The 26,050-nt window shown below is 41.8% G+C and overlaps 2 protein-coding genes across 3 annotated transcripts; one reads left to right on the top strand and one right to left on the bottom strand.

Moving 5' to 3' along the window:
* Positions 1–6,797: 6,797 nt before the first annotated feature.
* Znf260 (zinc finger protein 260) lies at positions 6,798–19,300 on the bottom strand. 2 transcript variants are annotated; one of them, XM_036182331.1, is made up of 2 exons: positions 19,239–19,300; positions 6,798–10,261 (listed from the first exon to the last, which is right to left on the bottom strand). In XM_036182331.1, exon 2 carries the CDS (start codon positions 9,824–9,826, stop codon positions 8,603–8,605), a length of 1,224 nt encoding a protein of 407 aa, XP_036038224.1. In that variant the 5' UTR covers positions 9,827–10,261; positions 19,239–19,300; the 3' UTR covers positions 6,798–8,602. The 2 variants fall into 2 exon arrangements, with proteins under 2 accessions (XP_036038224.1, XP_036038305.1); XM_036182412.1 differs by lacking the exon at positions 19,239–19,300 and adding an exon at positions 18,439–18,468.
* A 5,875-nt stretch (positions 19,301–25,175) lies between these two features.
* On the top strand, positions 25,176–25,679 carry LOC118593139 (protein Mis18-alpha-like). The gene has a single exon (XM_036202466.1). The coding sequence runs from the start codon at positions 25,176–25,178 to the stop codon at positions 25,677–25,679; it is 504 nt and encodes a 167-aa protein (XP_036058359.1).
* Positions 25,680–26,050: the final 371 nt, after the last annotated feature.

The raw sequence follows: 26,050 nt of genomic DNA, 5'->3' as shown, positions 1-26,050 counted from the left end.
TTGTGGAATCTCCCTCTGCAGCTAAGAAAAGCTGTGGAGGCCAGACATGTGGCAGAGGTGTCCCTGTATCTTCTTATTATATATTACATTTTAAAATGAGCTGCATAAATATAATATCCTAAATAAGAGTAGAACCATACATACAGTATAACAAAATTAACTTTAAATTTGTGTCAACAGACCAAAATCCATACCAATGTAAAATATCTTGAAATTAATAGATGTTTTTTTTGGATTAAAGTACATTGAATAATCTATCCTTTTATCTCATCATTTTTATATTATATTTTCCTTTTTTCCTTTAGAAAGAGATTTTTGAATTTAACTCTTTTGCTTAGTCTTTTCTAAGACCAATAACAAATTGTAACCAACCCCCTTTAAATGATAATAAACATTCACAGCCCATCTTTTCTCTTTCCTCTTCTTCAGACATTTGCCAACACCGGGTTTTGCTTTCCTGGGTGTCCTGAGGCTCCTAACTCTTTTCCTAAATCATGCCCACCTTACCCTTCTTGACTCCTTCAATCATGTGACTGCTTACAAACAGCATAACTTTGATGTTTGTTGGGTCCAGAGTCCACCCACCCCCTAAATGACAGAATTAATGACATTGTCCTAAACAGGACTTTGGCAGGATAAATAGAAGGATTGTTACCGGGTAAACACACCTAAAAGCATACTTCTGTTCACTAGAAAAGCAGGCCTCTTGGGTGTTTCTGTTCACCAGGAGCCTTCCTTCAAAGATCAACTAACTCTGGCAATGGTACCTAGTTTCAGATCAATGCTGAGAGCCTGTATCTCCTCCATCCTGCTGACTGTCATAAAATCTGCTTGCTTTCTTGAAATTTTGATCTACTTCTTGTCCCCTGCCCCAGATGGCATGGGCAGTTTGATCCTCAATAAATCTTTTTCTTCCCATAGACAGCTCTAATTCGGTAGTTTCTCTGTGCTGTCATTTATGTTCTCCCTCTGCTCCATCTTTCCTTCTCTGGGCAGCTGACAAGATTGAGATTTAAAAGTTTGCCCACCCAGGGGTTTTGTTTTGTGTTTTCTTTTAAAATCTAACAACATTGCCCTAGAGTTTTATAAGTTAATGACTTGAAATTAGGTTCTGTCATTGACCATCTTTGCTTAGCCATTTTATTTTGCCATATATATTTATTTCAGCAAATGTATTTCCCAGTGTTCTGATTTCGGTTAACATTACTATGACCAATGAGTTTCCAATCTTCAACCATCTTTGAATATGTATGTTTAAATATCTAACATAAAATGAACCACCTCAACCATTTCCAAATGTACAGTTCAGTAGTATTAAATGTGGCGGCATTCCTGCTGAGCTCCTGGCCTGGCTCCAGAGAGCAGCACCTAGCCCCAATCCTTCCTTTGTTTAACCACACCTTTTGTTTCTCTAACCACCCTAAGTGAATCTTGTCTGAGAGTCAAGGATCAGAGAGTCCCCCGGGGATCAAACGCCTATGCAAAACTTGGTCCAGGAAACCCAGAAAACCATGGTACCTGAGAAATCAAGGCGTTTGCACTTGGCATTTTATCTCTGGGGCTCCTTTTAGGTTGCTTTTAGGTTGCTTTGACGGTACAGAAATTAACTGGCTAAACCGTAATTAGAAATAAAAATCCCTAGGCAAAGGGATAGTGCTTCAGTCCTTTGAGGGCCCCCCACCCCTTGCAGCCATGAAAGGCTAAATTAATTCTTAAAATGCCTCTGTGTCTTCTTTCCACTGACCGGTGTGAATCCACACGCCCATGTCCTGACACACAGCTGCAATTAAAGATTTTCATTCTATGTTAACAATCTCCAGAACTTGTTGCTGTTTTGTTTTTTGAGACAAGGTGTGGTGATATATTTATAATCTAAGAAATAAAGCTTGCCTAAAGATCAGAGGGCAGAGCCAGCCACAGAGTTAGCCACAGAGGTCAGACAGTGGAGGCACACCCCTTTAATCCTAGCACTCGGGAGGCAGAGATCTGTCTGGATTTCTGTGAGTTCAAGATCACACTGGGCTACATGAGATTAATCCAGTCTAAATGAGAAACAGCCGGGCAGTGAAAGGGAAAAATCAGTAGCCATCTTGAGAGACGCTCTCCCCTCCCCTCCTCCAAAGGTATTTGTTGCTGACCAGCAGCTTTAGAAGCGATCAGAAGTTGAACTTAAGGTTAGGACAATAAATCTATGTATCCTGGGACTTGGCAAAACAAGATATAGGGAGTAATGAGCTCAACTGACCAGAAGTTGACCTCAGAGTCAACTGGAATAATAAATCTGAATGTATATACCCTGGGTTCAACAAAAGCAGGACATAGGGAGTAAAAATTTATGTCTCTGTAGATACCCTGAATCCTGTCAGTCATCAGTAACCTCATGCCTATAGTTCAGCCAGTAACTTCAAAGAACTACCCTACCCCTAGCCCCCTCGTCCAATCCCAAGGTGCTTGTAAACTTTTTCTTTATAAACCCCTTAAAGTGAGTGCTCAGGGCGTTCTCCTCCACCCGCTGTGTCGGATGTTGGATGGTGGACCAAGCTTGTTTTGTGAATAAAAACCTCAATGTGCTTGCATCAGATAATGGCTCTGTGGTGGTCTTGCAACCTGGCCACAACAGCAGTTGTGGCATGCACCTCTAATTTCAGCACTTGGGATCACACACCTTTAATCCCAGCACGAGAAGGTTGAGACAGGAAGTGATATGGCTGGGCAGAGAAAGGAATATAAGGCAGAGGAGACAGGAATTCACGCTCTGTCAAGCTGAGGAGTTGGTGAGGTAAGAGTTGGTAGCTGTGGCTAGCTCTGCTTCTCTGATCTTTCAGCTTTCACCCTGATATCTGGCTCTGGGTTTTTATTATAAGACCATTTAGGATTGGTGTAACAACTAAGTCTCTCTACCTAGCCCTGGCTGGCATGGAACTTGGTATGTAGGTCAGGCTGCCCTCGAACTCACAGAGATCTTCCTGGCTCTGCCTCCTGAGTGCTGGTATTAAAGGCATGTGTCACCTGCCTGGCTTCTAGAACTTTTCCATGAAACAATTTCCTTTTCCCTTTCCTTTAGTGCCAGTGGGTCTCAACCTTCCTAATACTGCAGCCCTTTAATACAGTTTCTCATGTTATGTTGACCCACAACCATAAAATTATTTTGTTGCTACTTCATAACTGTAATTCTGCCACTGTTATGAATCATACTGTAAATATCTGATTTGTAAACCCAAAGGGGTCGTGACCCACAGGTAGAGAATAAGTCCTTTAGCCCTGGCAATCACCATCCAACTTTCTGCTTCAAGGAATTTGGTTACTAGGATATATCACAGAAATGGAGCTACAGATTGTGTGTGTGTGTGTGTGTGTGTGTGTGTGTGTGTGTGTGTGTGTGAGATTGACTTAATCCGTTTAGCGCAATGTTAGGTCAGGTTAGCTTCAAAGTTTTGTTTCTGCCTTAATGTCACCACTGCTGGATTTACAAGTGTGCACCACCATGCTTGGATTGGTCCTATTTCAAAACATATTTGTGTGTGTGTGTGTACACATGCACACCTGAGTGTATGTATGGGCATCACTTGTGTGCCTTTCTGAGGTGATAAAAAGAGGGTTTGATCCTCTGGAACAGGAATTATAGTCAGTTGTAAGCAACTGTCTGAGTGCTGGGAAACAAACCCAGGTCCTCTCAAGTGCAATTAGTGCTCTTAACCATTACAGGGCCATCTCTGGAAGAATTCCTGTTCTTCTATTTTAATGGAATTTCTAGGTTTTCAACATGTCTGTGAACAGTAATAACTTTACTTATTCCCTTCCAGTTTGGATTAGCTGCATCTTAATCTCTTTTCAACCTACCCATGGCTAACACACATCTCCCATTAGATAGTCTACAAAATCTTTAGATTCTGAACAGTTCCGAGGTATTTTTAAATCTTATTGTATTACCTGCACTCAATCCTTTCTTGGCCCCTTGTAGTCTTTCTGAATCTTCTTTCTGTGTGTTATAGATCCCTACATATGCATTAGCTTGTGACCTGAATGCATGTGATGGGCAGCAGTTATGAAGGCTATGAAGCTACAAGTCTTTCTAGTTCTCACTCTGCCATGGATTTTCCTATCCAAGTGGTGGGTAAGTGCATAAAAATATATTCAATAATGAAAAGTATAAAATCCAATATGAAACTCCACAGCTTCTGTTCCAAAACGCTACTCTAACCAAATAGAAACTCACTGTGTAGTCTTTGGATGTGGTTAATTTCTGTATGTGTGCTTTAAAAAAAAATTTGTACCATTTTTTAAACAGTAAAAAAATTGTGTATTGTATACATGTGTGAGTGTGTACATGTGTTTAAATAAACTTTGTAGAGTTGGTCCTCTGCTATCTTTCTGTGGGGATCCAATTCAGATCCCCAAGCCTTTATTCAGTGAGCTATCTCATTCAGCCCAGATTATGAAAATAGTTTAAGTGTCATATTCTATCACCTCTTTTCATGGGGGTTTCCATCACTACACCCTTTCATTTGACCAGTCTTAGTAATTCATAAAGTTACTGCATTGCAGACCTCGGTGTCTAGTATTTTTATTCTCAAGCACAGAGGCATTAGGTATTGAGGAAGCACATTCTAGCTCAGTGTGGTGGTACATAGCTGTGACCTCAACTCTAGAGAGGCTGGGGCTTGGGAATTGTGAATGGAGGCTAGCCTGGTTACTTACCTTGTCTGTTTGAAAACAAGCAAACAAAAAACCCGCTGTGGGACTGGAGAGATGGCTCAGCAGTTAGTTAACAGCCCTTGTTGCTCCTGCCGAGGACCTAGATTTGATTCCCAGCATCCACATGACAGCTTGAAACTGTCTATACCTCAGTTCCAGAATCTGGGAATCTGAAGTTCTCTTCTGAGTTTTGACCTGCACATGGTGCACAAACATACTACAGACAAAACACTCATACATGTAAAATAAATAAACCTTAAAAATATTTTTAAAAAATCCATATAAAACAACGAATAAATTGCCAAATTTGCAGGCTACAAAGCAATACACCAAAATCAGTTGCACTTTGCTATTGTTTGAATGTATCCCTCTACAAATGTGTAGTAACTTTAGTTTCCAAAAGCATGTGTTAAGAATTGGACCATAGCCAGGCATGCACACCTTTTATCCTAGCACTCAGGAGGCAGAGACAGGCAGCTCTCTGGGTCTGTGGCCAGCCTGGTAGTCTACATAGAAAGTCCCAGGTCAGTTCCATACTGACTGAGCCTGTCTGCAGAGAGGGGTGAGGGCAGATACACCAGGAGAACTCTGCTCTCCTTAGTGGACTAACACTGGCTGAAGAGAGACTTGAGGCTGCATGCTCCACCCCCTTGTGTGAGCTTCATGTTTGTCTTCAGCTACATTGCAAATCCGGGCATTCTCCCGAGATGTGGCCCCTCCAGGCCAGGGGAGTAGTTTATACCTACACTGGTTTCTTCCGTTCACCTAAGGATCCTGAATGAATGGGAATGTGGGTGTGACAGATGGCATGCTGCTCGGTCGGTGTACTTAGCTAGCATGCACAAAGCCCTGGGTTCAACTCCCAGCACATCAACTGCGTATACTAGTGCATGCCTGAAATCCCAGAACTTGGGAAGAGACAGAGGGTCTGAAGTTCAAGGTCATTCCTTGCTATGTAGCAGGTTCAAGAACAGCCTAGGCTACAAAAGACCCTGTCCCCATACCTTTTCCTAAAAGATGTGGGCCAAACATGGTGGCCCACATCTTTAATCCCAGCACTCAGGAGACAGTAGATGCATCTCTGTGAGCTCAAGGCCACCCTGGCCTATATAACAAGTTCCAGGCCAGCCAAGGCTACACAGTGAGACCCTGTCTCAAAACAACCACCATGCTCCTCCACAAGGAGAGAGGGAGAGAGAGGAGAGGGAGGGAGGGAGGGAGGGAGGAAGGGAGGGAGAGAGAGAGAGAGAGAGAGAGAGAGAGAGAGAGGGAATGTGAGTGTGACAACTGGGCTGGTAGCTTGAATTGTGCAGAAAGCACTCACTTATTCACTTTTCACAGTAGTTCCAATCTCCACTTTCCCATAGAGTGGCCATTAACCTTTCTTCTAAGATTTGAGCTCTCAAACGTTAGGTATTCAACCTTACTGTTTTATTTATTTATTTATTTATTTATTTATTAATTTTTGTTTAAAAGGGTTTTTTCTTTTCATTTTACATACCAACCACAGTCCCCTTCCTCCCTCCTAACCTGTTTCAGAAACTGCGTAAGGGGATTTCACATTTGTTCTTCTAGATCAGGTTGTAGTTTCTTTGGATTTTTCTTTTTCAATCCTAAGGAAAAACACTCATGGAAGTTATTATACAGGGAACAGAATAAAGCATGAGGTCAGTTTAGATCAAAGCTGAAGATATGTTAGCCCTTTTCTTGAGTTGCCATACATCAAAGACATATGCCCAAATATGAAGCCGAGCACAATGGCTGACATTTGCAATCCAAGGCTGAGGCAGAAGAATTACTATGAGTTCTAAGTTAGCCTTGTCTATTTAGTTCCAGGGCAGCTGGGCTATAAAGACCTTGAGGGAAGAGAGATGGGGAGGGGAATATAAAGGTCAAAATAAGACAAACTGGAGAATGAAAGTTGATATGACATCCCACAAGCTCCCAGTTGTTCCTGCTCCAGTTAGTCATGGTAACTATGACGACACTCCAACTCACCACCAACTACAGAGAGAATCACCAACCTCTTGGCATGGTCTAGAGCACCAAGGAATCCAGACCCAGCAAAGACTAAACAGCACAAGAAAACAAAACAAAACAGATCAGGGCAGGGCTTTTCCAAGTTTTATTAGTCTGGGTCCGATCAATGGACAGACACTAAACGGTAACACTAATTTTACTCAATAATGGCTTCAAAGTCCAAGAATATTGATGGGAAAGTGAAGCTGTAGTTCCTTGAAGACATGAATGTTCTCAATCTTAAGGGGGGAAAGTCATATACTGAGCTTACTATGCTGTGTAAAAGGGTGCTGTTAGATTCTTGTGGTGCTTATAAACTTCACCACAGGTATATACGTACATAAGAAAACAGAGTTAGGTACTACACAGGACTTCAGATATCCACTAGGGGCCTTGGGATGTATCCCACACATATAATGGGTAATGTTATAATATGTATCTCTTCTATATTTATCTTTTAAAGAAAAATAGCACAGAATATATGTTGCCACAACAAAGAACTATCAATTTGTTAATTTATTTGAAACCTTTATTTTTAATGAAAAGTAGATATTTGGATATAAAACTGGAGTAGCATGTAATTAGCCTGCTTTGTCACATTTCATTTCTACAGATCTTCATCCTTCCTATAACAGCAACAATCACTTTTTGGGAACTGAATACATATCCTCCCAATTCTAGTTTTAGAGAAAAGTATTTCCCATAAGCAATGCTTAGTACCAGAGTTGACAAGTTGGTTTTATTTAAATTTACACAGGAATCATCACAATATATTCATCACTGCAATTTTCTTCATGCCAATTTTTTTCTTTTCCTTTTGCTGTTAACAGATTTTAACCTGTTGTGCTTGGCTGCTAGAGTATTTTACTGTATGACTGTTACATTTTATTCATCTACTTCATAAGCAACAAACACCTGTGCCTGGTTTTTTGCTACAATAATTCATGCTGCAATTAACAGACTGATTGGGACATAACTTCCTACATAAGCATATCAGTTTCTTGAGAATAAGTATAAATGCTCAAGAATAACAGCTAAGGATTCTAGAATCTAGAATTTCTGTCCTGCTCAAGTCTCAGACCCATCCTCTTAACACATTTTTTATAAAAAGTTTTGCTTTCTGCAAAGACATTGGAATTCCTATGAAATACTTTAATAAATGAGGACATCAGAGGTCTATTTTTTTCCTATAAAAAAGTTAATTATCCTGAGATTATTTTTTAAGTCATCCATGATTTTCCCATTGATCTGGGATACCGCCAGAATCAATTACCAATCCCCCATGAATTCATTCATGTTTCTAGATTCAATACTCTGTCCTACCTCAATATACAATTCTACAACAAAGACTTCTGAGTTGGCATGGTGATGTATATGGTGATGTATATAATTGCAGCATTGCTAAGTAAATGGATCACCAGAAACGTGAGGCTAACTTGGGCTACAGAGTGATTTTTAAGGTTTCCCTGGGCTATGTACATAGAGAGAACCTGTCCCAACAAGCCTTCTTTGAAAAATGACTTTTACAAATTATCCATATAGCAAAGCATATATCAAAAATATTTTTGCCTCTTAATGTCAAACATTTATATTGCTCATATTATCTTAATACATTTGATAAGCTTTCTAAGACTATGCTAATTGGAATCATTGGACTCTAAGTTCATTAAGAATGATCCTATAATTATAATACTAATAACTTTTATTTTAAGAGTCTAGGAAGTATATAATATTGTGATACATCTTATTAAATATTGTATTTAAATTTTGAGTTACTACAGAAGGATTTCCTACATTTGTGTAACTTTAATGAAAGACAAATCTTTTGATATATTACTAATCATAGATTTTCTTCAAGCATTCCTAAATCTAAGGCATTTATAGAGTTTTAATGAATATGAATTCTCTGGTGTCTAATGTGATGTGACTTCTGGCTGAAAGCTTTCCCACATTCACTACATTGATAGGGTTTTTCACCAGTATGGATTCTCATGTGTAACGCAAGAGTTGAGAACTGAGAAAAGGCCTTCCCACATTCATTACAACCATAGGGTTTCTCACCAGTATGGCTCCTCATATGCACTGTAAGAGATGAACTTTGACAGAAGGCTTTCCCACAGATTTTACATTCATAGGGTTTATCACCTGTATGAATTCTCACATGTACAATAAGTGATGTAATCCTAGAAAAGGCTTTCCCACATTTATTACATTCATAGGGTTTTTCACCTGTATGAATATTGTGATGTTTGATGAGGTACTGTTTCTGCCTGAAGATTGTTCCACATTCATTACACTTATAAGGTTTCTCTCCAATATGAATTTTCTCATGCTCAGTGAGATTTGATTTACCACTGAAGGCTTTTCCACATTCCTTACATGTATAAGGCTTCTCTCCAGTATGACTTCTCTGATGTCTAATGAGGCTTGATTTCTGAATGAAGGCTTTCCCACACCCTTTACATTCGTAAGGTTTCTCTCCAGTATGGATTCTCTGATGTATAATGAGGTTTTCTTTCTGGCTAAAAGCCTTACCACACTCATTACATTTAAAAGGTTTCTTCCCACTGTGGATGTTCTGATGTTTAATGAGGTATTGCTTCTGGCTGAAGGCTCTTCCACACTGATTACATTCAAATGGTTTCTCTCCAGTATGAATTTTCTCATGTTCTTTGAGATATGATTTGCCATTAAAAGCTTTCCCACATTCCTTACATGCAAATGGTTTATTTCCCGTATTTCTCTGGTTTCTAATGAGGGTTGTCATCTGAAGAGAAGCTTTCTCACAGTCATAGGGTTTTTCTTCAGCATGCTGTTTCTGATGAGAAAGGAAGTTTCCTCTCTGGCTGAAGGCTTTTCCACATTTACTACATTTGAATGATTTCCTCCGTGAATGACTTCTCAAATGTAGAGTAAGTGATGAGACTCGAGAAAACGCTTTGCCACATTCTGTACATTCATGTGATTTCTCTCCACTATGCATTTTCTTATGTTCTACAAAGTTATGTTTTAGACTAAAGGTTTTTCTACATTCATTACATTCATAAAGTTTCTCTCTGGGATCAAGTTCATCATGTAGAAGATCTGACTCAGGATGAAGACTTTCCAACATTCTGTCATGTACAAGAGCTTTCTCCTAGCATCTACTGAGATAGGATGAAAGCTTTTCCACATTCACTAAATACATACAATTTCTTTTTAGTATTAATTCACAAGTATCTAATGAAGCTGAATATATAATGAGAGGTTTTTTATGTGAATACTCTGTGATATGGTTACAAGAAGGGACTGAAATACAGCACTGCTTTATATTAATGGTTCTTTCTTGTAGTTTCTCTCATTTTCACAAGTAAGTTATGAATGTGGGTAAATTACAGTTCAAATTTTCTTCAGCTGAGTCCCATATACAAAGTCTGTGCCCAGAAGTAGTACTTTGCCACCTAGGTTTTCCAACTTGTTTTAGACTATTTCTATAAAGAAAGATGAGACTTAACTCATGAGTCTTTTGTCCGGTGTCCTCTTTGTGTATAAACTCCAGAGGCTGCTTCTAAAAGAGAACAATAAAAAGTTACTAAAAGAATTAACAAGGAAAAAAATGTTGGTGTCTAGAAATATAGTAAGTATCCAATAAATTACCTTCTTGTTAACATCCTTAACAACCTACGAATTCTCCCATTTTAACAAATAAAACTTCAGAAATGTGCAATTAAAAAAAGACTATTTAAGTCACACATGGTAGGTCACATTTATAATCCCAGAACTTGGGATACTGAGGCAGAGGACTGTTATGAGTTTAAGGCCAATGTGGGTTAGTGAATTCCAGGGCAGCCTGGCTACAGATGAGACTCTGCTTTAAAAACAAGTCCAACTGCCAGGTGGTGATGGCACATGCCATTAATCCCAGGACTTGGGAGGCAGAGGCAGGCAGATCTCTAAATTCAAGTCCAGCTTGGTCTACAGAGTGAGTTCTAGGATGAGCTAGTGCTACACAGAGTAACCCTGTCTCATAAAAAAAGAAAAAGGACAAACTGTGGTGATATTTTATCTGTGTCCCCCAATAAAATTTATCTGAGGCCCAGAGGAAAAAGCCAGCCACTATATTAAACATAGAAGTCAGGCAATGGTAGCATGTGCCTTCAATCACTCAGAAGGCAGGGATCTGTCTGGATCTCTGTGAGTTCAAGGCCACACTGGGAACAGAGCAAAGCATGATGGCACAGGCCTTAATTCCAACACGAGTTAACTATGGAGGTCTGGAGGTCAGAGGTCTGTACAGACAGACAGGAAGTGACAGAGGTGGGCAGGAAGAGGAGGTGCTGTAGCTGGACAGGAGAGCAGATGAGATAACAGAACAGAAATGCATATAGGCATGGGTATATAGGAAGTAGCTTTCTGGAAGCTGAGTTATCAGTGAAGTGAGGTTAGCTTGTGGCTTTTCCTATCCTCCTGATCTCTCAGGTTTTTACCTCTATATCTGGCTCAATGTTTTTTATTTCAATAGGACCATTTAGCAATTTGTCACCAATTGGCGCTACAAAAATTGTGGCAAGCATTCACTGAGAAGCCACTTGTGGCTTTACAGGCCTCCTGGCTCAGGCCCAAGCTGCACCGCTCAGGCCAGAACTGCATGGGCCAGAGTCTCTTTGGATGTTTTTCTCCTGGGGGGTAGTGGGATCCCCTTCTCAGACTGCTACCACACTAGGTAGCTGCTTTGAAATTCCCTCGGACTGCTACTGTTCTACACAGTCGACAGTATTGGTAAGTCAATTAAGATATCTCAAAGGGAGAAATTAGTTAAAAGATATTTTTTTCCCACAATAAAAATATGAGAAATATTGGCAAGGCAGTGGGGGCTCACGCCTTTATTCTCAGCACTCAGGAGGCAGAGCCAGGTGGATCTCTGTGAGTTCGAGGCCAGCCTGGGCTACAGAGTGAGTTCCAGGACAGGCACCAAAACTACAGAGAAACCTTATCTCAGGAAAAAAAGAAAGAGAGAGAGAGAGAGAGAGAGAGAGAGAGAGAGAGAAGAAAAGAAAGAAAGAAAGAAAGAAAGAAAGACTTTTACAATTTGGTCTCTGTTTGATACATTAGGCAGTCTGAAAATGGAACAATTAAATGAAAGGATAATTAATGTTGATGGAATGAATATAAATATAACATCAATTATGAATGTTATTTGTTTGATCATTTTTACTTTAGCATTAAAAAGGTTGGTCAATTTGAGTACCAAGATAAAAGCATTAGAAAAATCTGTTAAAATGAATTATAGAGAAATTCAGACCCAGACAGTAGAATTTAAAAATGAACCTATTTCAGGATTGAATTATACAGTGGTAGAGAAACAGCCTCAGGTTACCAGACAGCAAACATTAATCTACCCAGTAACTTTACAGGAACTGCCAAATGCTCAATCAAGGGTGTGTAGATTTAACTAGACTCCAGTGGAAATCTTAGATTTTAGGAGATTTAAAGAAGCTATAGTATCATATGACATGCATTATCCATTTGTAAAGCAGATGTTAAATTCATGGTCAACTTGTAACAGAATTATCAGTCAGGACTGGAAAGAATTAGTTATAACGGTGATAGAGGACGGTCCACAGTTACAGTGGAGAACACTGTGGAAAGAGGAGGCTAAAACTACAGAACAATGATGTAGGACTAGAGGTGTGGAAATTTCCCAGGATCAGCTTCTTGGAGAAGGTAATTACACTGATATACAAAGATGATGTTTATATGATAACCAAACCCTAATTCTATGCTGTATGGCAGCCATGAATGCATGGGACAGAATTGAGGAAGCAGGGAAGAAAACTATCATTTACAAAAGTTATACAGAATCCCAAAGAATCCTTCATGGATTTTTTACAAAGGCTATCTTGAGCAGTAAATAGAATGAAACTAGACAAATTCAGAAACTAGACAGATAATAATTGGATCTTTGGCTTTTGAGAACACAAACACAATAAGAGGGTAATCAGGTTGTAAAAGTCCAGATCAGGACCGTTGGAGGACTGATCAGGGACACAATTAATATTGGTTCTCATGACAATGATAATATATGGATAGGAGGGATGATATCAGGAGCTTTGAAGAAAAACAATAAATGCTCCTCCCTTCTGGAGTATGCAGAAGGTGTGGTAAGGGAAAACACTGGACCAATGAATGTAGATCAACAAGGGACAAACAAGGTAATAATCCTTTGCCTCTGTGCTCAGGAAACTCCCAGAGGGGCCTCACACAGGCTCCCACAGCATATTCAGTTCAGTCCTTTCCTGCCATCATAGAAGAAACCCCTTCTGAGAGCAATTAAATAACCAAATGCCTATTGGAATAAACCATATTGCTCAGGCTGATAGAACAGCTGTAGCAGAGAGAACAGGAAAGTCAGGAAAAACCATCAAGTGAGTTTTTTGGCAAATTTCTATAAATAAACAAAGACCAATTAAAAATACAAATAAGGGGCTGGAGAGATCGCTCAGAGGTTAAGAGCACCGACTGCTCTTCCAGAGGTTCTGAGTTCAATTCCCAGCACCCATATGGTGGCTCACAACCATCTGTAATAAGATCTGGCACCCTCTTCTGTATACATAATAAATAAATAAATCTTTAAAAAAATACAAATAAATGATATTCTCTTGGAAGGTCTTGTAGACACAGGTGTGGACTTCACAATAATTGCACCAGAATTTTGGCATCCAAACTGGCCTCTTCAGGAGGTAAACGTTCAGCTGTTAGTGATTCGAACATTATCTCAAGTGAAAGAGAGCCCAAGATGGCTCGAATGTATAGGTTGAGAAGGACAGAGAGAAAAACTAAAGCCATTATGTGGCTAATATAGCTATGAACTTATGGGGCCATGATCTATTACAACAATGGAATACCCAGATTAACATTCCTCCAACCTCAGAAACAAACCATAAGCTAACACATGTTTCTGAGAGAAATATTAGAAAGTATTATTCTAATGAGTGGTCACCAGCCATCCAGATTGTACAAGAACAGGGCACAACAACTGATGATCTTCCAAAGACACCAACAGCTCTACCTTTAAAATGGTTAACAGACAAGCCTGTATGGGTTCAGCAATGGCCTTTAACAACAACAACAACAACAAAACTGCAGACTTTAGAAGAGCTGGTACACGAGCAGTTAAATGCTCAGCATATTGAAGAATCAACCAATCCTTGGAATTCTCCTGTATTTGTTATTAAAAAGAAATCTGGAAATGGAGAATGATAACACACCTAAGAGCAATTAACAAAGAAATTCAGCCAATGGACTCTCTACAATCTGGAATTCCTTTGCCTACTCTGTTACCTAAAGGATGGCTTCTCATAGTTATTGATTTAAAAGACTGTTTCTTCTCAGTACCCTTACAAGAAAAAGACAGAGAAATATTTGCCTTCATGGTACCTACTTATAATAATTCTCAGCCAGTTAAAAGATATCAATGGAGGGTTCTCCTACCCCTGTGTTAAATAGTCCAACCCTGTTGCAATATTTTGTACAACAGCCATTGGAAGTAATACGTAAACAATTTCCTAAATGTATAATTTATCATTACATGGATGATATTTTACTAGCTGACTCAAATGCGGATACTTTAGAAGGAATGTTTGAAGAACTAAAGAAAATTTGGCCTTGATGGGGATTACAAATTGCTCCTGAAAAGATCCAAAGAGGAGATTCTATTAATTATTAGTATATAAAACTGTTCTACAAAAATTAGACTCCAAAAATGCAAATTAGGAGAGATCGACTACAGACTCTTAATGACTTTCAAGATCATTCAGAGACATTTCCCATTTATGAACTGTTGTTGGGGTAAAAAAATGATGAACTGAGTAATCTGTTCAAAACCTTAGAAGGTGACATGGACTTAAATAGTCCAAGAGAATTATGAGCTGAAGTTGAGAGAGACTTGGCCTTGGTAGAAAAGAAAGTACAGGTGGGACATGTGGATCGTGTGGATCCATTGCATTTTGGTTATTTTACCCTCTAGGTATTTTCCTACAGAAATTTTAATGCAGAGGGAAGATATTATACTGGAATGGATGTTTCTACCAAATAAACAATAAAAAATTAAAAACTTCTCTGAAAAAGATCTCTGACTTGATTTTAAGAGGAAAATTAAGACTTCGTCAATTAGCAGGAATAGACCCAGCAGAAACTGTTGTACCTTTAACTAAGGATGACATTGAGCAAATTATGGGGAGAAAGTGAACCTTGGCAAAGAGTAATATTCTGGGAGGGATTAACAGCAAATATCCCAAAAGTGACAGAATTCAACTTATAGAGATGATTGGATTCTGCCTCAAATTGTTCGGGAAACACCCATATCTGAAGCCCATACATTTTATACAGATGCAAACAAACAAGAAAAGGCAGGTTACAAATCGGAAAATTATTAAGTAAAGTAGTTCAAAGTCCTTATAATTTGCTTAAAAAAATCAGAATTGTATGCTATTCTGATGGTATTAATGGATTTTTCAGAACCTCTCAACATAGTTACTGACTCTCAATATGTAAAGAGTGGTCTTACATACTGAGACTGCAGAATTTATCCCTGATGAGTAAGAATTAACTTCACTATTTTTAAAAAAATGTTTATTTATTATGTATACAGTGTTCTGCCTGCATGCCAGAAGAGGGTCAGGAAAAGGGTTAAACAAAGGAGATTAGATTTAAGGTGGTTTTTTTTTTTTTTTTTTTTTTGATTTTTCGAGAAAGGGTTTCTTTGGAGCCTGTCCTAGACTAGCTCTGTAGACCAGGCTGGCCTCTAACTCACAGAGATCCGCCTGCCTCTGCCTCCCAATTGCTGGGATTGTAGGCCACCTCCACCCGCAGATTTAAGGTTCTTGTTTGAAAAAAAGAAAGAAGAGGATATAGATAAGAGGTAGATTATTCAATCTACTCAAAAAAGAAAAAAAAAAAAGATATAGCTGGGCGGTGGTGGCACACGCCTGTAATTCCTGCACTCGGGAGGCAGAGGCAGGTGAATCTCTGTGAGTTCAAGGCCAGCCTGGACTATAAAAGCAAGTTCCAGGACAGCCTCCAAAGCTACTGAGAAACCCTGTCTAAAAAAAAAAAAAAAAAAAAAGATATAGAAATGATAGAATAAAGGGTAGATTATTGAAACTACTCTGAAAAGAAAAAAGAGAGGATATAAATATAGATTAAAAAGGTAAATTACTCAATCTACTTTTAAAAGGCAACTTCTAGTTTTAAATATTTTATATTGGATTGGATTTTTGTATACTGTATACAAATTATGTATATTGATACCAATTTGAGATTGATTTTGTTAGAATATATTGTACATATACTTCTAATCTTCAAGATATTGTATCTAGTTCATTTAACAATGTAATGCAATTTGCTAATCCTTGAAAGTTATTATATTATTATTATTAAGATTTTTTCTTTTTTTTATGACTATGAGACAAGTCTGCTCCTGGCAGAGCTGACCCTATTGACAGGGATATGGGTGAACTGCCCCAAGAACATAAGCTTGGGAGACCTGGCCCCAACCCTTATTTGCCATATGGTGGCGTGGGTGGGAGAGCTGGCCCTGAGATCATGAGAGTGGGAGAGCTGTCCCTGCCACTGACCAGCTGCAGCACTCAGAAGAGTGGTCCCTGCACCCTGCCTGGGCAACACAGTAGAGCTGGCCCTGGAGGTGTAGGTGTGGGAGAGCTGAGGGCGTGAAAGCAGAACTGACCCCACCTTGCTCATGGCTGCAAGGGATGAACTAGCAGGGACAATGCTGGAGAGCTCCCCCTGGTGGTTAGGACAGGGGAACGCTAATGGGCTGACTAACCCTGCAACTACCCAGGCCCAGAACCAGTTATGACTGGCCCACCCAAACATCTACCCCATCTGCTGCAGTACTTGAAGGGGTCAGTCCTGCAGACCCAAAGCTGCAGGATCTCCACAACACAGGGCAACAACAGGATAACCTAGGGGAGTCACAGTGAGGGCCCAGCATTGATAGTGTAGCAGAAACCAGAGACCTCCAACCAGACCAATGACTCTTTGCCACGAACACTTGCAAGTAAAGATGTATAGATAAAAGGTTTACTGCATGAATGTGTCACACTATAGCTTCCATGATGAGATTTTTCCTTTTTTACTCATAAATTTTATTCAACTAGGGGGTGGGCTGCAAGGGCAGAGGGCAGATATGAAGGGACAGGGAAAAAAACAGGATTGAGATGCATGATGTGAAAGACACAAAGAATTAATAAAAAAGAAAGTTAAAAAAATAAAAACTTAGAAAAAGCCCCCTTAAAAATGGACAGTGGTGGTGCATGCCTTTAATCCCAGCACTTGGGAGGCAGAGGCAGGTGGATCTCACTCTGGGCTACAGAGTGAGTTCCAGGAAAGGTGCAAAGCTATCCTGCCCTTCCCCTGCCCCCCCCCCCAAAAAAAAAACCAAAAACAACCAACAAAAAACCTGTTTGTGATCTGTTCCTGATAAAAACATATCAGCAGGTGGGAGTGCTCAGGGATTAAAACAGTTAAATCCCACAATCCTAGGCATGTTGGTATCAGAGGGATAATAAAAACACAAGCTGGGGCTGGAGAGAGGGCGGTAAAGGCACTAGGTCCTGAATCTGCACCCCAGCACATCAAAAGTCACACATGCTAGCATCCATCTGCAGATGGATGAGAGCAGAGGAAAGTGGGTCCGTGAAGCTCAATGACCAGCCAGCCAGCCGAGTCACCGGGCCCAGGCTCAGTGAGAGATCCTGACTCACATAATAAGGTGGAGATGAAGACACCTGACAGCTACCTCTGGCATACATGCCCCTACATACATACACACGCACACCAAACCTGCATGAACATGTACACACACCCAACACACCCGACACACACACACACACACACACACACACACACACACACACTAAAAACAAGCTGTGTCTTGTTATTTTCAATGACTTCTGTTTTCTTAATTCATCAAAATCACTGACTCTAGTACTTTTTCACTTTATTGAAAAGCATGTTAAAGGGCTGGAGAGATGGCTCAACAGTTAAGAGCATGTACTACTCTTCCAGAAGACTGGCCTTTGGTTGTCAGCAGCCACATGAGGCTGCTCACAACTGCTTGTAAACGCCAGTTCCAGGTGACCTGATGCCCCCCTCTGGCTTCCACTGGCATTCACACACATGCCCACAAACCCACAAGCACACACATACACACAAATAACTCTTTAAAAATAAAATCTTAATAAATAAAGAAAAGAAAAACACATTTTAAAAATAAGTATGACAGCTGGTAGCACACACCTTTAACCCCAGCACTCTGGAGGCAGAGGCAGGTGGATCTCTGTGAGTTCGAGGCCTGTCTAGTCTACAGAGTGAGTTCCAGGACTGCCAGGGCTACACAGAGAGACCCTGTCTCAAAAAACCAAGTGGGCAGGCAGGGTGGGGGGGGGGGGGGGGGGGTGGAGTATGACAAGCGGGGTAGTGATGATGCACGCCTTTAATCCCAGCATTTGGAAGGCAGAAGCCAGCAGATCTCTGAGTTCGAGGTCAGCCTGGTTTACAGAGTGAGTTCTGGGATAGTAAGTCTACACACACACACACACACACACACACACACACACACACACACACAAAGAGCTGCACAGAGAAACCCTGTCTCTAAATAAATAAGTAAGTAAATAAATAAACAAATAATAACTATGACATGCAAGGCATGGTGGCGCATACCTTTCATCCCAGCACTCAGGAAGCAGAGGTCAACCTGGTCAACAAAGTGAGTTCCAGGACAACCAGGGCTATGCAGAAAGACTCTGTTTAAAAATAAATAAATACTTTTTAAAAGAGCCTAGTCCTTTGACAAATTTGAGTGCTAAATAGCTTCTTGACCTCTCTGCCAAAGGTGGGACAATTAACTACCTTCCTAATTCTACCCCATCTGCATTAGTGGAAACTAACTTCTAAGGGCTCCTCTGTAGATTCAAGGGCTACTCAAAAATAGCTCAACCAAAGTTTCTCCAAGAACTAAGTAAATGCCTACTGGTGTGAAGGCACCCAATAACAAGATTTTGGAAATCTCCGTTACAAAACAAAGATTTTTCAAAGGAACGTTGGTTTCGTTTTCTACTGACTTGTTTTTAACAATAAAAAAGTCACTTTTAAAACTACTCACACAATATTTATCCTTTTCTCTTTCCTGATTACCAGAAAAACGCGTTATTTATTTTTAAAATGCGACAAGTATTAGAGAACTATTCGTTTAGTCTCGCAAACTAGAAACCAGTTTCTTGCTAACTGGAAATCAACCAAAACACACCCTCACACGTAAGCTCACCCCACCCGCAAACCCAGGGTTTCTGGCTCTCCCAGCCCCCATCCACACAAGTTCTCAGCTCCGCTGTCACAGTAGACGATTCTCACCCCTTCGGGCATCCTCGCCCTTGCAGGAGCAGCAAACCTTCCCCTACAGCTTCTTTGGCTCGATCGGGCCCAGGAAAACCCCGGTCTATAGACCCCCAAATCAAACTCACCAGCAGACAAAGGCGACGGTGAAGAGCCACAGAGTCTGCGCCTGCGCACTGCTGCTAGCACGCCAGAGGTCTCTGCCCACCGGGCTCTGAACTAGCGAATCTTTTTCCATTCTACTTTTTTTTTTTTTTGACTGTGGACTACATTTCCCAGAAGTCGTGGTGGTTCTAGCCAATGCGCCCCCCCCCCTCCGGAACTTTTTCCAGCTGGTCTCTGGTGGTAGCAGAGGAGTAAGAGGCCGGGACTCAGATACTACTGCTTTTATTCTATTATCAAAAAGGTGCCAAGTTTATGCGCAGTTCAAACTCATTGAATAGGCTTTATGCGCCTCCAGGGCGAGATTCCGAGTAACGGGTAACACTCGGTTTTATGGGATGGGGGGGGGGGCTTGGTGACGTGGTGCAGTGAAGAACTACATTTCCCAGAAGACACTACGCGTTCCCCATCGCCTCTGGCTTGCTAGTACCAGACACTGGTCTAGACTGCACACTACAATTTCACAAACTGACGCCAGGCGGGAATTGAGACTGCAAATTGGATTCAGGCGAAACAGGCAGAAGAATGAGCTGTTGTGAAATTGTGATTTTTGTAACCGTATGTCCTATGGTTGTGAATGGAGATTGTGACTGTGTCGAAAGCCTTATGCAGGTGTGCTGTGGAATCCTGTTGGGTGTTTGTTGATGTCTAACCTTAGCGTTGGGTCTCAAAACCAGGATAAACGGCTACTGAGGTACCTGTTACCATGTCAAAGCAGATGGTGTCACCAGTCTTTCAACGTCCCCACGACCTGGTGTTAAGCAGCTCTGAAGGGAGAGGTATCCTGACAGTCCCCAGCCAAGGAGTACCACAAAATCACACCACACAACAAACTTCACTTGAGATTTACTGGGGAAACATGAAAGAGTGGCTACTTCTGCTCCGGGGAGAGACAGCAAAGAACTGAGCAGAAGACAGGCTTTATTTATAGAGGGTTTCATGGAGCGGGTGGGCAGAGCTTTCCGGGGTGGCCTGGGATTGTGAGCTTTTTGGCCTAATCTTGGGGCAAACTCAGGGATTGGTGGAATTCTGTTTCTTGCTCTAGTCTTGGGTGTAAGATCAAGTCAGGGTTAAAGTATTCTTTCCTTGGCTGTGGTCTCCGAGTCAAGTCAGGGTCAGGGTGTTTTTCCCTGTCTGTTTTGCCCTACCGTTACTCTGGACTCTTCCAGATGTCTCTGCCTGAGCTCTCCCTTATATCTGTAATTAAAAACCTCAACCTCTTAGGAGCAGTTATATCTATCTATCTATCTATCTATCTATTTATTTCATCTAGGCAAAATGAGCTCCCTTCCAAGGGATTTGACTCTCCTATAGGGAACTTGCTGGCCAGGCTAGACCATAGGTTTAGGTCAGTCTTTGGTCTCAAAAGCAATCTATTTGTCTCTGTCTCCCTCCGTGTGTGTGTGTGTGTGTGTGTGTGTGTGTATTACACCCTAGTGCATGCCACCTTGCTTTTAGTGTTTACTTTTGTTTCCTATATACACTATATCTGGTGCCCATAGATGCCAGAAGAGGGTATCAGGTCTCTTGAAACTAGAGTTGTGGGCTGCTGTGTGGGTACTTGGAACTGAACCCAGGTTCACTGCAAGAGCAGCCAGTGTTCTTAACCACCAAGTCATTTCTGTGGCCGTTCTTATTTTTGGGGACAGGTTCTCTTACCTGAAGAGCACCAATTAGGCAAGACTAGCTGGCCAGTGAGCTCCAGGGACCTTCCTGTCTCCATCTCTTCAGTGTGCCACTATATTCAGCGTGCGTGCATGTGTGTGTGTGTGTGTGTGTGTGTGTGTGCGCGCGCGTGTGTGTGTGTGTACGTGTGCGTGCGTGCGTGTGTGCGAGTGCGTGTGTGTGCGCGCGCATGTGTGCGTGCGTGTGTACGTGTGTGTGCGTGTGTGCGCGCGTGCGTGCGTGTGTACGTGCGTGTGCGCGCGCGTGTGTGTTCGTGTGTGTGCGCGTGCGTGCGTGCGTGTGTGTGTGCGCGTGCGTGTGTGTGTACACGTGCGTGCGCGCGCGTGTGTGTGTGTGTGCGTGCGTGCGCGTGCGTGCGTACAGGTGCGTGCGTGCGCGTGTGCGTGCGTGTGTGTGTGTGTGTGTGTGTACACGTGCGTGCGCGTGTGTGTGTGTGCTGGGCATCTGTATTATGCTCTCACAGTAAACACTGTGCCAACTGAGGCTATTCCAGCTCTTTTCCCGTTTTTTTTGAGATGAGCTCATGAAGCCAAACCTGGCCTCAAACCCCCATACAACCTTGAACTGCTGATCCTCCTGCTGACCCTCCTGCTGACCCTCCTGCTGATCCTCCTGCTGACCCTCCTGCTGATCCTCCTGCTGATCCTCCTGCTGACCCTCCTGCTGATCCTCCTGCTGATCCTCCTCATAAGTTTTGGGATTATAGCTGTATTTTACTTTTAAATTTTCACTAGCATGAATCTTGGATGGATCTCTTTGAATTCCTCTCCTTCTACTTATTGGATATATTTGCCCATCAAATTTGGGGAGTTTTTAGGCATTGTTTCATCAAGTATGCCTCTCTTTTACCCAGGATTCCAACATTTAAATTGTTTGACTTTTATGTGTGTCACAGGTTACGTCATGAATTTAGGGACTCAAACACAGCCCGGGAGACTATCCATACATCTCCACATGGTGGCTCACAACCATCTGTAATGAGATCTGGTGCCCTCTTCTGGCCTGCTGTAAACATAATAAATAAATAAGTAAATCTTTAGGAAAAAAAGATTAGAGTAATAAATAAAAGAAGAAGCTGCATAAGGATGGGGAGTATTGTAACACAGGGAGTTTGGACCTTATATGGTGCTTTGTTAATTTTGCATTGTTTTGTTTTTTTTTTAATTTACTATGTATACAATGAGTGTTCGGCCTGCAGGCCAGAAGAGGGCGCCAGATCTCCTTGTAGATGGCTGTGAGCCACCATGTGGTTGCTGGGAACTGAACTCAGGTCCTCTGGAAGAGCAGCCAGTGTTCTTAACCTCTGAGCCATCTCTCCAGCTCTAATTTTGCATTTTTAATGCTAATGAACAGACAACAGCTGCTGAGAGACATTGGATTATGAAAGTGACTGCTGAATTAAACCAGCCTGTATACTGTAGGAATGCCTTAACATTTTTGGGTTTTTTTTTTGTTTTGTTTTGTTTTTTGTTTTTTGAGACAGGGTTTCTCTGTGTAGCTTTGCGCCTTTCCTGAAACTCACTCTGTAGACCAGGCTGGCCTCGAACTCACAAGGATCCTCCCACCTCTGCCTCCCAAGTGCTGGGATTAAAGGCATGTGCCACCACCGCCCAGTGGAATGCCTTAACTTTAACATGGAGGTAAAAAATTTATTACATTGGGGAAGAGGTTATGCTTTTGTTTCCACAGTAATCAAAAGGCTATGGATTCCTTCCAAGTTAATAGAGATCAGATTTGACCAGGGAAGACCTCTTGAGTATCTTGGCTGCAGACAATGGGGAGGAAGCCAAGAAAGACTACCAGACAGGTGACATGTAAGCTGATTCCTGTAAGGGAAATAGCTCAGAGATGAGGTGAGATATAACAAATCTTATTGGCTACTGAGTCCTCATGACTTATTATTACATGTCATCCTTTCATATGACATGGATAGAGATTTATATTACAGTTTGGTTATGCAGTTCAAACGGACATATAAAATTGAGAGATACCTTTTACCAGCTCAAACATAGAACAAAAAAAATCATCTTTGACTGTACACACTGCATGTTCCATACGTGTATTAATACAGATATATATGTTAACTTTAAAAGTTTATAGGGGCTGGAGAGATGGCTCAGAGGTTGAGAGCACTGACTGCTCTTCCAGAGGTCCTGAGTTCAATTCCCAGCAACCACATGGTGGCTCACAGCCATCTGTAATGAGATCTGGCGCCCTCTCCTGTATACATAATAAATAAATAAATAAATCTTTTTAAAAAAAATAATAAATAAATAAAAGTTTATGTATTTTCAGAGCAAAGGGACCAGACACTAGTGAAAACGGGTGGCCCAGGTGATCCAGCCTCTCAGAGTGCCTCTGTTGAAGTTTCCTTAGAATTTTACATCCACAACAGTTTCAAGGCTGCTGGCTGCGATAGTCCAGCCTCACAGACTACTCCAGCTCAGCCTTCAGATAAGCTTGAGCTTTCCCGTCACACAGAGACTGGACAACAAATGACACAGCAGCTCCCCCAGGACTGGACCAGTACCCCAATTTTCTCAGGTTCCCTAGAGGTGCCAGCACCCCCAGACAACAGGAAGCAGTCTAGAGAACACGACACCCACATTCCCAAGAGGTGGGGTGGGTGGTTTTGGGTTGTTGGACGGATGTTTGTCATCATTTAAGGGGGCTGGTCACAAGTTGTTATTGGTCACCGTCAGGAGGAAACTAAGCAAAGGAAATTAGATTCAGGGATCTCATTCTGAAAAGAAAAGGGGGGGGTACAGAAATGATAGGATAAAAGGATAGATCATTGTATCTACTTTCTCTCTTTTCTTTCTTTCTTTCTTTTTTTTTTTTTTGCCAGAGCTGAGGATCGAACCCAGGGCCTTGCACTTGCTAGGCAAGCACTCTCCCACTGAGCTAAATCCCCAACCCCGTATTTACTTTCAAACTAAAAAAAAAAAACCCACTACTAGTCTCAACTATTTTACACTGTTGTCGGAGCCAGCCAGTGAGTTGACCAGGTAGCTGGGTGGAGACATACGAAGAATTGTAGAGACAATGAAGAAGACAGAACAGAGTCCAGAGGACTGCCAGTCAATGCTGGACAGCCCCGAGTTGATTTCACAGGCAACTTATATACAGACTTGAAGGACAGAGGTAGAACAATGCGCAGCACATCCTATCCTTGCGTCAAGGAGCAGGCAGTTTCATTTTCTATCTCAATGTACCTCTGGCTGGCATCAGCAGCCTGCATTTAGCTAGATAGTGTGTTCTTTCCCATGGGCTAATCAGGACTTTCTCACAGTCCTCAAGGAGACTGGAACAAGCAAGCTTGAACTCTATTGACTCAGAGCAGACTTCAGAGTCAAGCCTGGAAACTGAGTCACTTGTAGGCTCCCATACATTGGAATAGATTTTTGTATATTTATACAAATTTAAGATTATTTTTGTTATACTGTTGTGGTGATGTATTGTGTCTGCCAATATACTGTGTCTCCCAATAAAACTTACCTGAGGACCAGAGGAAAAAGCCAGGCACTATATTAACATAAAAGTCGGGCAATGGTAGCACACGCCTTTAATCATTTGGGAGGCAGGGATCTGTCTGGACCTCTGTGAGTTCAAGGCCATACTGGGAGCAGAGCCGGGCTTGGCGATACATGCCTCTAAGCCTAGCACTAACCATAGAGGTCTGGAGGTCTGTACAAACAGACAGGAAGTGACAGAGCTGGGCCGGAAGTGGTGTAGGTGGGCTGAGAGCAAATGAGAGAACAACAGAAAGGCATGTAGGTGTTGGTAGACAAGAAGTAGCTCGCTCCGGAAGCTGCGGCATTGGTGAGTGAGGTTAGCTGTGGCTTTCCCTGTTCCTCTGATCTCTCAGGCTTTAACCCCAAATTCGAGGTTTTTGTTTTGTTTTTTTTGTTTGGTTTTTTGAGACAGGGTTTCTCTGTGTAGCTTTGCACCTGTCCTGGAACTCGCTCTGTAGCCCAGGCTGGCCTCGAACTCACAGAGATGCGCCTGCCTCTGCCTCCCGAGTGCTGGGATTACAGGCGTGCGCCACCGCCGCCCTACCTGAGTTTTTGTACTAATAAGACCATTTCGCGGCGTTTTCCCGGGGCTCTCCGGCAGATTTGTGTCTGCTGGCGGCTTCTTGCGCTCTAGGTTGCTCCTCTACTTCTTGTGTGTGTGACCACCAGGGCTAGTGGAGCACTCCTGGCTGCTGGGGAAGCATGGCGAGCACGGTGGCGGTGGAGGCGGCCCGGGAGAACCCGCTCGTGTTCCTGTGCTCGCGCTGTAGCCGGCCGCTGGGCGACTGGCTCACCTGGGTGTCCAGCCAGGAGGACGTCAACTGCATCCTCCTGCGCGGTGTGTCCTCTAATGTGTCTGTGGATAAAGAACCGAGACTGTCCAAGTGCAAAGGTGAAGAAGGTTGCCTTCTTGAGACTCTGTGTTGTGCAGGCTGCTCCCTCAGCCTTGGCTCTGTGTACAGATGCACTCCCAAGAACCCAGACTACAAGAGGGACTTGTTCTGCCTCAGCGTTGAAGCCATTGAAAGTTACACTTTAGGGTCCGCCGAAAAGCAAGCCGTGTTGGAAGACCAGGAGCTTTTCAGTCTGGAAAGCAGAGTTGAAATAGAGAAGTCTATAAAGCAGATGGAAGAGGTCCTGAAGGCCTTGCAAACGAAGCTGTTGGAGGTTGAATCAAAACTGCCCTTCGCTGGCTGCAGCAGCTGAGCCTTTTCCGACCCCACCTGCCCCACCCTGTTCCTAACGCATGGTCAGACTCTTTCTGTGTCTTTTACGGAAAGAAGTAACTGTTCTCCGTATGTGAATTTTAAAGACAGTTTATGATATCCGTGCTGGAAGGAGATTTTTATGAGTTTTTATTTTATTTAAAAAACGAGGTGGTTTTTCTCTTTTTTTTTTTGTTAACTTCATTGTATGTGTGTATTTTTGTATTTTTAAAAAAAAACTTTGTCACTTAACACTTTGGATATTAAAGAGTGTGTCGTAAGGGGAAAAAAGGCCATTTAGCAATTTGTCTACATACTGTATATATGTTTCTACTCTTGTTTAAGATATTTTTGTATATTGAAACAAATTTA

This window comes from Onychomys torridus, chromosome 1 (assembly GCF_903995425.1).
Source record: "Onychomys torridus chromosome 1, mOncTor1.1, whole genome shotgun sequence".
Taxonomy (NCBI): domain Eukaryota; kingdom Metazoa; phylum Chordata; class Mammalia; order Rodentia; family Cricetidae; genus Onychomys; species Onychomys torridus.
Note: the sequence above shows the minus strand (reverse complement) of the source record. Positions and strands in the feature narration are given on the sequence as shown.

Bases quoted from the DNA above. Each gene is read 5' to 3' on its own strand.
- Znf260 (XM_036182331.1), bottom strand. From the start codon at position 9,826: ATGTTGGAAAGTCTTCATCCTGAGTCAGATCTTCTACATGATGAACTT.
- LOC118593139 (XM_036202466.1), top strand. From the start codon at position 25,176: ATGGCGAGCACGGTGGCGGTGGAGGCGGCCCGGGAGAACCCGCTCGTG.